This window comes from Zeus faber, assembly GCF_960531495.2.
Source record: "Zeus faber genome assembly, chromosome: 13".
Taxonomy (NCBI): Eukaryota; Metazoa; Chordata; class Actinopteri; order Zeiformes; family Zeidae; genus Zeus; species Zeus faber.
This window is the reverse complement of record NC_137198.1, coordinates 18,901,489-18,915,919: the sequence shown is the minus strand read 5'-3', so window position 1 is coordinate 18,915,919 and position 14,431 is coordinate 18,901,489. Positions and strand designations below refer to the sequence as shown.

Genomic DNA, 14,431 nt, shown 5'->3' with positions numbered 1-14,431 from the left:
GCATGCTGAAAACAGTGTTTGTCAAAAAAAAAAAAAAGGAAATGGAATAGATAAGGTGTTGGGAGATTATTTCTTTAAATAAAGATAAAGATTTCATATATAATATTTATATTATATATATATATATATATATATATATATAAAACATATGAAATATAATAATATATTTATATATATAATAATATAAAATTAATATATATATAATATATGAACATAAATAACAGTCAGAAAATAAAGGGAAGTTCTAGGCTTTTGTTGTTTTGAATTTGCTCTTTTGTCACAAGCAATTTCCATCCAACAAATTGTCTGATTGAGTGGGCAGGTCTAAAAATGTGTTTTCATTTCACATAAAAGCCATGCTGTTCTATGTGTTGGCGTCATGCTGGATGTGTCTGAGACGCCTCCATGAAGCGTTGGTGGCTAAACTACTTTGTTTTCCCCTCATGGCCGCTTGCTCTGATCAGCCTGGCTGGGATCATACGCCCCCAAGAGGAGGAGGAAAGAACTGCACCAGGCCTGTAGTGTAATGAGCGCCCTGAGTGTTTTCCAAGCATCACACCATTGAATTAGTGTAATTCGGAGCATACTGCACGGGCTTCCTCTTTCCCTCAAAGCGGCGAGCCCAGCGAGTGCATATCACCGTTTATAATGCTTTATCAGAAGATTTAGAAGCAGAATTAGCATCAGCATTGTCATTGTAACACAATTAGGAGCATGTTTACACAAATTTCCTGTCAACGCACCCCCAAAAAACCCCCTATGCCTACCTTTAGGGCGAGAGCGCGAGGGCACCCGCAATTTCGGGAGAGCCTTGAAAAACGAACCCAAGTCTCTCAACCAACGCACCATCTCTCGCTCTGTTCTGTCTGGCCGGGTTGACGTCACTTCAGGCTACCGATAAATTCTCACACCCGAATCGCTAAAACGAACTGACACCGTATCGTGCATTTGCTTCACTAATGAGGCATCTGCGTTTCTGCTCGATGACGTGCGGAGTCGTGAAATGTCACCCAGAATCTCGAGCTAAAGTTCTAAATCTGCCAGAACAGCCAAAGAGGAGGTCAAGGGTTTTTTTTTTTTTAAAGAGGAAGTAAAGATGTCTTATTTAAGCTACTCTGTGAAAGGAGGAGGAGAGTACGGTGTGGCTTCTAGCTTGCGGTGTGGCTTCCTCTGCAAAATAATTAACAAAACTGGCCATGAATTTTAGAACTAAGTGTTCCTCCATTTTACACTCAAGTCCATTTTTTCAAGCGGGTTTCAGCATTAAATAGAAGTACTATTTGACAAATGGCCGGGTCTTGTCAGCGACTTTCATTTTCTGTGTTATCATCCTCGAGCCTGTCAGTCTCACCCACCTGAGGAGGACTTGGCCCGGAGGCGTGCGTTGGGTTTGGGAAGCGGAGCGGGGCGGTGAGCAGCGAAGGCCGATGGCGCCAGCCCATCCCGTCTCAGGCTCAGGCTGAGGCTCTGCTCTGCGAACAGCGTCTGGATCAGCGTCAGGTCCAGACCCGGCACCGGCCTGCTGTTCAGCACCAGGATCTCATCTCCGGGCCGCAGGCCTGGAAGCACACACGCACCAGGGTTCATTTTGACATTACAAAATTAAATTCAAGGACTTTTGAGTCCTTTTAAAGCACTATTTATTTTCATTTCCAATGCCATTTTCAATGTGATCTTTTTTTTATTATTCAACTATTATATAATCTTAATCTCATTGTCTATTATTTATATTACTATATATATTATATCTATATTATTATTCATATATCTATTATAAGTGTCAATGTCCAACAATGCTGGCTCCCCTGGCATAATCTGTCATAAAAGCAATTTAAAAAAAGATTTTACTACGTTATGATTTGAAAAACTAAACCAGGGGGAATATCACAGGTTTTCAAGTATCATACTTTTCAAGCACTTCAGCACCAAAGGGGCTATTTTCAAGGTATTCCAGTACTTCAAATTCTGAGGACGAAATTGAAGGACTTCAGGCACCTCAAGGCCCTGGTAAGAACCATGGCGCGTGCGCACGCACGCACGCACGCACGCACGCACGCACGCACGCACGCACGCACGCACGCACGCACGCACGCACGCACACGCACGCACACACACACACGTTTTAGAGGATGTTAAAAAGTCAAAGAGCCACCTCTGTGACACCTATGTTCCAACGCAATTTGGGCGGTTACCTTCGCTGAAGGCCAGTCCATCAGGAAGAACGTCGCTGACGAATATTCTGCTGTTTCTGTGACCATCTATGTGCCCCGTGACGGCAAAACCTGAGGGAAGAGGAGAGCAGCAGCGGGTCAGAAGTGGAAGGACAGTTCGATGGAAGCTTGGGTGACACACAGAGAAGAGGAACCTCACCGCGGTCTGTCTCCGTTACGAGCTAGCTTACCAAAGTCTGCGGTGGCGCTGGGTCTCCTCATACGAAGATTAAATACATTCACCGGGACCACCTCCAACTGATCTAGGATCTGCAAAGTGACAGAAATCAATGAATGAAAATGCAAATGAGAAACGCCTTCCACACCAGGAACCTTTTCAAATCTTTAATAGGCATTTAGATCCGCAAGCGTCGTAAAACCGCCCCTCACCGCATCATGGAGCACCTCGCTGGGGGCCAGGTATCGAACCTCCCCGCCCTGTCCCAGGTGGCCGTTGAGTCGAAGGCAGTGCAGCCCCGGGTCCAACTGTTTCACCTGGAACAGAAAGCGAACCTTGTCATTAGCAGCTGGCACGCTCACAACAATAATCCATATATTTTTCATGCACCAACGCCAAGCCCTGGCAGCTGCGGCATGGGGAAATGGTGCATAATTCAATGGAAGTGCCCAAATTGCCCATTGACTTCAAGCTGGGCAACAAAAAAGTATTTGTAATAATCTAAATGGCTTGCGTGTGTATACTCTATGAAAAGGGGTTGTGTGTGTGTGTGTGTGTGTGTGTGTGTGTGTGTGTGTGTGTGTGTGTGTGTGTGTGTGTGTGTGTGTGTGTGTGTGTGTGTGTGTGTGTGTGTGTGTGTGTGTGTGTGTGACGTAGCCACTGCCGCTAGTCCTAGGAGACAGGGTTGGGTCGAGAGATTAGATGGAGGTGGTTGTTTTGTTACAGATCTTCTGTGAGAGGTTCAAATAACAACCCGTGTGTGGAGAAGATAAGTGTGCACGGGAGGCCAGAATTATATGAAAGACGGAGAGAATGATTTATATGTATAACCTAGGGTGTCATTATAATTCTTATAGTGTTGCCCACTTCATCACGGCAAGGCCGACTCCTCCATTCGGGACTCCTCGAGGTATCTTCCGTTTTGGGAGGGACGCTGTTGATTTCTACATGAAATGTGAAGCTTGTGAAGCCCATAAATGTGACTTGTCTATATGCAGTCAAGCGTTTTTTTTAATTTGAAAAGGCAGTATGATATAAGACAAAATATTTAAAGGCAGAAATATGTTATCATCGTTAAATGTGAATGAGAGTGATATCAATTGAGAGTGAGACAAAAATAAATAAGAAAAAATAGTTCATGGCTGTGTTAATAATTCGGAGTGTCATGGTGGCAGCAGCTCCTGTCGGTACCTTGCAGGCGGAGGAGAGGAGCTCTGCGGCCGTTTGGTTTCCTTTGACAGGAAGTTGGAGCGCCAGGCCGTCCGGCATGTGGACGCTGGTCAGCACCTCGGTGGCAGCACCGCTGCCGCCATCCCACACACCGCCCTCAGGGGGCGACATGGAGTAGATGTTAGACAGCACGTCCAGCCTCTGTGTGAGGGGAAAGGCGAGAGAGGAGAGAGAGAGGGAGGAAGAGCAGAGGACAATAACGAGAGCAAAAAGGCAAGAGGAGCGAAAGAAAGAGAGAGGGAGAGAAACAGAAAAACAAATCAATGCAATTTCATTAGCCTAAACTCCTGGCCCGGCTGTGGCTCCAGCAGCCGAGCAGAGATGTCACACAATTAGCCTCTCAGACATTCATTCAACAACACAGGCGCGGGCCGCTCTGCATAATGGTCATTGTAATTGTCGTGTACATCGGAGGATCGAACGGGGGATTATTGGCAGATTAAGACGGCAAGATATCATTGGTGGCGTCTACCAGAGGTTACGCGTCATCGTGATGGACTGCCGTCGTTTTGGAGGCCCGAGGGCTGCATTCACATTGAGATGTATTAGCTGGAATAGGTGAGGGCTGAGAGATGCCGTGCCCCACAGGCATTTCATTCCAACCAATTACTGGACAAACTGAAATTACTTTTCGGCACCAACTTCATAGAACAGATGTAATTATTTGAATGAGCTCGTGAAATGATTGGGTTGATAATAATAAAAACAAGTACAACTGAATACATGTGCCACCGACACTGTAGTTAAAGGAATCGTGCAGGGGGAAAAAAAAATGTAGTCTTTTTTTGAAAGATCACCAGAAAACGGATTGGCAACACCATTGCATTCTCGTGCAGTGTCTAATATGGTTTCTATATCGTTTACTGGAACCTGTGGCTGAATATTGCCCAATTTTTTATTTCCCAATGGCGGTGAGGTTTAGTCTAGCGAAACCGCTAGGCCCCACGGGTGCAGCCATGTCAGGGTTTGAGTGGCGACTGTGTCTCGACAGGGAAAAGTGCCACTGCTGGTTCCTGGGGGCTGGAGGAAGGGGACGCTAAGTCCTGGCTTCTTACAACCACGGCTACCGAGGCCCTGTATCTGAAGGAAACACTTTAGCATGCCAAAACTTTTACACCTACAGCATAAAGCAGCCAGTAACTCAGCACTTCTGACAGAAGCTGCTGGGGGTTTCCGGAATAAATTGATAGAAATAATTCAGACGCAGGATCAGGAGAGGTAATTGCCCTGAGTGATTAGGCCTCTTGACTACAGTGGTCATTTAAGGGCACCGTTGGACCATAAAAGAAGTGTGTGTGGGAGAGTGCATCTGAGACGCCCTTTGTGTTTGCTATGAGTCACTGTGTAAATGCTTGTCTGTTTTAGAGGCTGATGTGTCACCTTTTCTCGACAGGAAAGCCATGAGTGACAGGCTTTTTCCCTCTCAGACCAACGTCCAGAGTGGCAAACTGAGGTTCCTTTGATTCAGACCTCAGTGGAAGTCACGCACCCACCCACCCACCCCCCCGACCCCCACACCTCTCCAGAACCAAATCAACCCATTCAAAGCTTTAAATAACTCTACCATGTTAGGCTTGTAACTGTCTTGTCGTACAATATTTACCAGTCCCAGACAGTGAGTTATAAGGTTTGTATAATAGTTGCTGACATGTGTGCAACCTTGAGCATGTAGTGTAATTCACAATTTGATGCAAGGCTATCTGATACACGCAAGCAATGTGCTAAATAGCATTTTTTACTGCGCAGTGCGATCCTTGAATCAATCCTTTGAATCCCTTCCATATAACTCGCTATCTGCAGCTTGTTTTACGATAGCCTTCCAGCTCCTGGAGCTCCACATTCCTCTCTGACTCCTCTGTATTCTTTTCTTTAATTTAACACATTCTTTTTCATAATAATAAAATAAAAAATACTTCCCAGGGACCCACTGCAATTATGCCAAGGTTGAGAAAGTAGGCTAAGTGTGGCTCACCTTCTTCAGTTGGGAGTAGGGCATTGGTTCATTGGGTGGGGTGTGGCGATGGGAGGACGGTGTATCTGGGCCAGCCAACAGGCAGGGATCAACTGATTTAGTATGAATACCATGCTAAAAGTTTGCCTGTGTTTGCCTGATAACATTTCAGCAAAAATAGCAAAAAAAATTAAAAAAGCGATCACTTCAAAACAAACTTGCTCGACAGTTGGGGCCTAGAGCGTTTGCGGGTTGAGGGCGTTGCATGGAGGAGTCTATATTTTGAGTTGTCGCTGTCAATGCTATGAAGTCCAGTCAGCCCGTGAGGGGGGCCTTCTTCAGGGCCCCAATCAGTTGCCTGCTGCCTTTGCCTACGTTTTGCTTCTGGATTGCTACTTTTTGCCAAAAAAAAAAAAGATAAAAAAAAGAAGCTGTTAGTATAAAAATATTGAATTATATTGTAATATTGTATGACCATATAAGTGACTAAAATAAACTATTTTTTGTTTGGAATCATCCTAACTTTTCTCCCCCCCGTACAGCGCCACTGCGCACATACGCAAGCACTCACACACCTTTTCCAAATACACATGGCACATTCTGCCCAGGACAACAAATATTGCTTTCTGTTGAGCGTGCCTTGGGAAGAAAAACATGCACTTACATACAAATACTCTTATTCCTCCCCTGTGACAGGTCGACTTGACTAAATGACCTCACTGAGCGGTGCCAAAAACAAAGCCTCCAATGTTCCAGACAGAAGGTAATTCAACGGCCACTGATGTTCTTAAAAAAAACAAAAAAAAACAAGTGTTTTCTTAACATTCAGAGATGCAGACACACAAAGCTCCACTTTAACACCATAGTGTTAACACCCCTCGCCCTCGGGGGGGGGGGGGGGGGGGGGGGCGACAACAACTGTCAGGTCATGTTTACAAATTGAAGAATGAAAAAGAAAACAAAAACAAGTCGCCATGAGGACCGGACGCATTTTGTAGCCGAGCGACGTGGCGTGACTGGAAAACATAAAGGACTTGCCGGCCTGCGGTGACCTGACTAACTGTGCGCTCATTCACGGTCAGAGAGTGCTCGCGACAGAGCGACGGTTGCCGGGTCGACGTTCCATGCAGCGCTTCCAAGACTGCGGCCGAGGCACGAGCTGGACCTCAACCGGGGCTCTGTGTGGCGTGTGTAGCTGTGTCTGGTGTGTGTGTGTGTGTGTGTGTGTGTGTGTGTGTGTGTGTGTGTGTGTGTGTGTGTGTGTGTGTGTGTGTGTCTGTCTGTGTGTGTGTCTGTCTGTGTTCGTGAATAAGAGACGGCATAAAGGACAGGGAAAGTAAAAATAAATCGCTAAATTTGTCGGCCTGTAGTATTTAAGCGTGTGTGAGACCGGTTTTTCCTCTGGTCAGAATGGAAATAGTCCCCCAACTAGTCTGCCACTTCTAAACATGGAATGTGGAGTAACGGATATTTGGTGACCGATGCACCAAGAAAAAGTAAAAAAAAAAAACACCCTTTCTGTTCCACTTAGCAACTGGGGAACCACAATTAGTGCACAGGCCTCGAACAGAAACACCCAAACCAATGGACAAGCAACAGAACGCTGGTGCGGGGACATTTCGGGCCTATTTTCGTTTCCCTTTATTAAGTCTATTAAAGGAGCATTACGCTTCATTTCCTGGAAGCACCACCCAAAGTTCCTCTTTCACATTTCAGTGCGGCAGACAGCGACAGCGCACGGCAATGCCCTCTGAAGGCGTCTGGGTTCGGCAGCCCTCCCTCAGCCCTGACATCGGAAGGTTTTTCGGGTTGGGGTGAGGAGGGTGCTCATGGGTAGCGGAGCGTGGCTGGGGCGAATAACGGCAGCGACAGGGAGGGATGAAAGATAGGATAGATCAGGGGGGTTCGCTGGAGGTCACAGAAGTACAGTAACCGAGATGGGCGGGGTCTAAGGTGCTCCAGGGGATCCAGTCGAACCATCACTATGGACACCCCCGCTTTGTTTTAAAGAAAGAAAAAAAAAATGGCATTGACACGTTTTGAATAGGATTTTGCATGTTCGCAAGGCATAATAACCATTTTATTCAACCATTTGTTGGCCTAGAGACCGTGTGTCTCTGCATGCATGCTTGCGTCTCTCTTATTGTATGTGAATTCAGTTGGTGGAGGGAGCTGTTGTATACGGAAGCTTTACTCTCCCCTTAATCCCCTAAAAGTTGCTGCACAGCGTGCTGAAATCGTGACTCCAGGGTGACAAAGTATTCTAACAGCGTCAAAACGCCACTCCGAGAGAGGACCTCTCCCCACACAGACACACACATGCAGATGATGTAGCCATATACAGTTGTGCACACATGACCACGGGCCACAGAAACACACGGATCCACATTCCACGCGTACAAACACACCCTTCACTTGACTTCACTTCAAAGGATTTAGGAAAGATGATGACCTAATCGAGTAATTCCGGGGATTCGGGAGCCGGCGAGGAGGACGACGACGTCAGGGAGCACCGTGTCATCAGAGACTGAGAGGAGGAGTCCGAACTGCACGCAGGAGCGAAAATCCATAAGAGTGCGCTCGCCTCCCCCTTTCCCTCCCTCCCTCCCTCTCTCGCCAAACCACTCTGAGGAGCATTTAATCCCCACTAAATCAAATAGATTCCTGGGACGGCTTACCCTCCGTGTGCACCTCGAGGAAAAAAAAAATCGACAATCGACCAGGAGATGAGAGTGACACATTCAAAACATTATTAAAGCGTCGTTAATAAAGACCTGTCTTTGTCTGCACGGCCCATTGCTTTTGTCTCTCCGGATGTGATTGACGCCCACTTCGACGACTGGCCACATTCGCCGCAAAGTCCTTTGGTTTAAATAAAGTAAAAACAGACGAAAGGGACAGATCCAGAGTCTATGTTGTTTACAAGAAACGCGTTGAGGATGACGTCTTGAAGGAAACGCCAGCGACGGGCCTTTCTAAATGAACTCCAGAAGGACAATGGGATCTCTGTGAGGGAGTCTCCGTTTGGACTGAGGCCGAGTCAAGGCTGAACTTTACACTTCCATGATAGAGGCTCGGAGACTAAACACTGATTGAATTTCATCATTTCTTTGGGGGTGGGGGGTCATGCTTTCATTATGAGTTTGGCTGCCTGTCAACAATAATGTGCCTCTGCGTTGGTGGGAGAAGTGGTATAAATCCTTCCCTTTAGATATGCTGCCTGCCTGTCTGTCTCCCAGGCACCTGCAGATAAACATGTAAGAAATATCTGCTTTGATCCCGCTCGGGTACTACACGCGGTCCGGCGGCGAGCGGACCCATGTGCATGTAAATGCTGCACTAATTCACTCCCTACCCCCTAGGGCTGTCAACCTTGACCCAAAATCACATTTGAATATTCCTTCTGAAAAAACACATAAATTTGAGTATATTATAACAATTTTTAAGTGTGTGTGTGGGGGGGGGGGGGGGGGGGGGCGCTGCGGAACAGCTCCGCAGCTTCAACCAGAGCAATCATTTCTCCAAACAAAGCAAATATGTTTTTATTGTAGATGTATTTCATTTACTCTGTTTCCTGCTGCTGCTCGGCTGCAGAGCAGATCGCACCCGGTGGCCCGTGGCAAATGCACAGGCCGGCGCAAACGTCTTATTTTGTTTTTTTACAATTCCAAAAGCATTCGAATATCGGACCATCGTTTCACAGCCCTACTGCCCCCCCGCCCAACGCACACATACACAGGATAATAATCACACACTCAACGTGTATGAAATATCATTACACGCTCTGCCACCTGAAACCATGACAGACAGCGGAGATCAAAGCGAGAGGAGCCCCAGCACAGCAGCAATTTCTGCTGAAATCGATACTTGATACGAAGCGCAGCCCGCCTACAATTTGGAATGGAAGAAAGAAGACCACGTAAACCAAATCAAACAAACAAACGCCTAAGAACTCACCTCTGCACTGCTGGGGGGAAGACAGTAGGGCTGACCCACGTGGTTGTTATTCTCGAATATCTGAGATAAAGAGACAGATGGAGGTTAGACAGAGAGAAAGGCCACACACACACACACACACACACACACACACACACACACACACACACACACACACACACACACACACACACACACACACACACACACACACACACACACACACACACACACGATTAAGAAGCCAGCGAGCCGTGGCAACACAATATCAGACACACACACACACTGCTATTACACAGCTAATTAAAACTAGGTGGACAAGTTTAGCACTTGATAGAGATTCCACATGGGGTCTGCAGCCTTTTGAAGGTCTGGACTAATATAGTGTGTGTGTGTGTGTGTGTGTGTGTGTGTGTGTGTGTGTGTGTGTGTGTGTGTGTGCGTGGACACTGATGTAATGTTCCCATGTGGCCGACACTGGGAGAGATGAAAGGGGAGCCCATCCTGTTACGGATAGGCGAGGGATGAAGGCATCACCTCTCCATCTCTACATCCAACCATCTCTCGCTCTCTATTTCTTTTGTTACTGGACGTGGAGTGCCTCAACGTACACCCACAATAAATGTCAGTCAGCGGAGTGAATACTGAGCAGAAAAGGCCTGGCCTTAACATATTGAAAATGTTAAAATTGTTGTTTTAGTGTTCATTCTGGAATTACAAAATAAAACTCGAGGTCTTCAGCACTTTGTCTATCATTTACATTTTTATGTCTTTGTGACGGTTTCCCCTGCCACACCCCACCCAAGTGGTGTTTTCAGGGCCCTCCAGCACAGAGACATAGACGACAGTGTTGAAAACACAACAGTGTATTGTACCGAGTGGGCTAGGTGGAACAAGCCCCGGAGCAGATGTCATGACAAGGGCTCCTCTCAGGTGTGTGTGTGTGTGTGTGTGTGTGGGGGGGGGGGGTTACCTGTTGCTTGTTGATTACTCCGACGAGCAACAGGTGTACAGCCACACTGATCCTGGGCCCAATTACCTAGACCCAGGACGGGCGTGGCTGCTCCAATCACACCACCCCTACACCAGTCTATTTTCTACAGTATATATCTGTGTGTATCTCATAGTCATCTACTATTATAACTGTCTATTTCCAACCATGCTGGGCTAAATTTCGCTAGCATCATCTGTCGTAGAGATTCAGCCCAAAAGGGGTTATTTTCATGTTATTCGTTCAGTGTCCCTGAGAGCTCAACGCACTGCACTATGTGAAGTGAGCTACACAGCGTGTGGCTCACTTCCGTAATGTTGTTTTGCCATTGTGTTTTCTGTTAATGCGGTTTGCGTTTTTTTGTCATTTGCTTGTGTTTTGTATATTTGCATGTGTTTTCTTGAGGTTGCAGTGCGTTGAGCTCTCAGGGCACACTGTATATTCCAGTACTTTAATTTCTTCGAAATTCAAGCACTTCAAAAGACCTGGTAAGAACTGCCATTGTTAGTAACTTGGGGAAGTAACGCCATTTGTCTTCGTTGCCCTCTCTCACTATTCTTGCGGAAATCTATACAAAAATAAAAAAACTGGAATCCGTGCTGTTGGTTCATGTACACAGAAAAGCAGCACATCGCGTCCAGTAATAATACCAAAATCCCTGGCCTCGACCTCTAACCCGACCTCCCTCCCACTCGGCGTGGAGGTATATTTTTAAGGCAGCGGAAATAACACTGCTTTGCTGTAAAGCCAACTAATTTTAGGAGTCTTTACTGAATCCATCACCAGCAAATCCTTAGACCTTTTTTTTTTTTTTTTTGGCCTACTTCCCACACCCGCCGCCGGGATGACTGAAAGACAAGGGGGAGCGAGGGGGGAGCGAGTGAGCCTGACTCCGGGGGTGGGCAGGGTTGCGAGCGGGGTGTTGGAGTGGTAAATGGGATTTAGGCTTAGTCAACACGCGGATGAGTCAGGATCCGAGAAGCTGCGGGAAGGAGGCCCGTCGGGGGGGGGGGGAACGCTCCGATGTTGACGCTCCGAGAAATACTTTGCGAGCTGCCGCCGAGAGGGCGAGACGGAGGCACGAAAGTAAAGAGAAAGAGAAATGGGGGCAATGGTGGGGGGAGACGTAGCGAGAAGTGACAGGGATAGTAGTGTCGTTTTGGGAGACAGAGATAAAGTGAGAAGCGAAAAGGCAGGATGGTGACAAGGGGTTAGAGCAGGCGTCGGCATTCTTCAGTACTGGAAGAGACATTTTTTTGAGATTTAGGTTTTTTTGTTTTTTTTTAGGTTGCCTGGATCCATGTTTTCATTTAATACTTTGGCAAACAGCGTCTCCGCAACTCAATGTTAATGACTAGTAAGCAAACGGACTACCTCCTGGCTCGGGAGGTAGAGTGACTTGTCTAGTAATCGGTAGGTTGCCAGTTTGATCCCCGGCTCTTCCTGCTTGCACGCTGAAGTGTCCTTAAGCGACACTTAACCCCTAAACCGCTCCAGATGGCTGCATCCATGGGTGTATGAATCGTAAGTAAGTCGCCTTGGACAAAAGCATCTGCTAAATGACTTAATGTAATTATTAGGCGCAACGACGCACATCGACCATGATCCATTCAGGACCGATGGGCAGCAGTTGGGTCAAATTTGCTGCTTCATTAACATTTTTGTCATTTTTTAGCTTTACTTTTCATAGCCAAGGGAGCCAATGGGGAGGGGTTAAATAGCCACATTCGGCTCCAGAGCCGCGGGTTGCCAAACACTGGGTTAGAGGAAGACCGATGCCAGCATGCAGAGCCTACACAGAGTTTGGCTCCTTAAAGAGTCCACGTCTCCAAATCCCTCTCTGATGCTCACGTGTGAAGTCCATTTCCAGGGCCAGAGGAGAGCCAGGGGACATGTGACGTCAGAGAATTCCATCCCCAATCGTTCCTCCTATTTCTAACTTGGAGAACGATAGGTAAAGAGATACCGATTCCACAGGGAAGTTTCACTCCCTTAAAAATCATTATTTTTTTAGGAGTTTGTTGTATATTGACATTTTTTTCTATTTATTGGTTTACTGTCAATTGCCATGTTTTAGTTAATTCTTAGGTTTATTGCATTTTTATTCTTAATAATTTATTACTATTGCTTATTGCTTCGATGTGAACTAGCAGTGTCCCACCATTGATGATGAGGTAACCATTTATCATAAAATGACGACAGTCCCAAAAGAAAAAAAACAACAACTTGTGGGTAGAACTCTCTTGAAGCCATTACTGGCCATTAGCTAGTTTTTATAAAATACCATTAGATTAAACAAAAATAATAACCCCAATCAGGGCGCTTTGGTGGAAAATTGGGGGGGAAAAACACTACACAAAAAAAAACAAAAAAAACAAAGTGGCTGTTAAATATTTAGTGTCTTTACACAGACCATCTGCTGCTGGTTGTGGGGCTGAGGCAAGCGTGGAGCCCGCTATCCACCACATATGGCTTTTAATAATTCATGTCTGTGCTGCAGCGCCACCTCGGCCTTCTGCACCGCAAAACATAACTGGGTCTCATTAGAGTGACCGGCTGGAGGCCACCGCCAAAAAAAACAACACACAACGTGACTCGTGGTTGGGCTGTCGACGACGACACGGCGGGGGTGGAGCAGATGGCGGCGCCGGATCCCAGAGCCGATGGGCGGGATCGAAACAGGACGGAACGAGTTTTGTCCGCTCTCCGAAGATCACAAACTGTACACGACAGGCTCTTAGACACTGGCCGCCTGTCAGAGTTCTCGCAAGACATAACCCTAAATGAAGCCGGGCTGATGCGCTGACGGAAGCGCCGCCTCCCTGCACCAGTACCCGAGAGTTGGAACCTCGTCCGCAGACTCACTGAAGGATGGAGGAGAAAACGAGCATTTCCTATGAAAGGGTTCTTAAAATAGACCACCAAGCGCAGAGTACTCTCATGGGTGTGTACCTGCAGGGTAGAGCGTGGTTCATTCCAACTTCAATAAATAACCTGCAGCCGGCATGAGTCTAATTACTAATCTGAGAGGGATTTTAACCCCCCCCACTGCACCTGCGTTTGGAATGTTCCCATGTGTTTACATTGATTGGGAGGCTTGCGTTTAAACTCCCCAGGAAAGTCGGGCGCGGGGTAAGTTGCATGTTTCCAATTAGTAAAGCCTCCTCAGGGTTCAGCATGGTGCAGACAAACATGTAAGCAGGCGATGGGTTAGTGTCTTTTCTGGTTATTCATGGCTTGTTTTCATGTGTTGCACAATGGAACTATGTCTCAAAAGTACACAAATGTGAGACCACACACTTATTTTCTGTGTATGTGTGTGTGTGTGTGTGTGTGTGTGTGTGTGTGTCTGTGTGTGTGTGTTCGTTCAGCAGTACCTGGGACGCAGACGGTCTCTTGTCCCTGCCTCTCTTCGTGAGGTTGTCCAGGCCTTTGAGGGAAGAGAAGAGGCCTCTCTTGCGGTGTCTGTAAGTCAGGGACACCGAGCGCCTCCTCAGAGTGGCCTCATCTCTGGAACAGATCTGACAGGCAGACGCACGCGCACGCACACGCACACGCACACACACACACACACACACACACACACACATACACACACACACACACACACACAATCAGGACTGGGATCATCCAGCTTGACAAGCAACCTTATCAGTTGATCTAGATGATACTTGTTTTCCCCACACCAAGCTGCTTCAGTGCTAACAGTGCTCCTTTGTGAACTGAGTTGACAGACATGAAAATAGTTTTTTTGGAAGGATTCGAAAAGAAAGATCAAGCTAATTCAATTTGAAGCAAAACATTTCAAACAAAGGGAGACAAATGTGAAAAGGATTTTTGTGCTGTGAGGCTTATCCTCTTCAAAGCTACCGTTGCGGTGAATCTTGACTTCACGTTCTCAGTCAGAATCATTGGGAATTGGGGATTAATGCTTG

The 14,431-nt window shown here is 46.7% G+C and overlaps 1 protein-coding gene across 1 annotated transcript in view; it reads right to left on the bottom strand.

The window, feature by feature from the left end:
* The window catches only part of tiam2a (TIAM Rac1 associated GEF 2a), a 79,922-nt gene that overhangs the window by 25,709 nt on the left and 39,782 nt on the right, over positions 1 to 14,431 (bottom strand). Inside the window, exons 8-14 of the mRNA XM_080013058.1 lie at positions 13,874 to 14,017; positions 9,527 to 9,586; positions 3,580 to 3,759; positions 2,601 to 2,705; positions 2,402 to 2,480; positions 2,193 to 2,282; positions 1,356 to 1,559 (exon numbers count right to left, since the gene is read on the bottom strand). Of these exons, the coding sequence (XP_079869184.1) occupies positions 1,356 to 1,559; positions 2,193 to 2,282; positions 2,402 to 2,480; positions 2,601 to 2,705; positions 3,580 to 3,759; positions 9,527 to 9,586; positions 13,874 to 14,017 (862 nt within the window). The remainder of the gene's footprint in view (positions 1 to 1,355; positions 1,560 to 2,192; positions 2,283 to 2,401; positions 2,481 to 2,600; positions 2,706 to 3,579; positions 3,760 to 9,526; positions 9,587 to 13,873; positions 14,018 to 14,431) is intronic.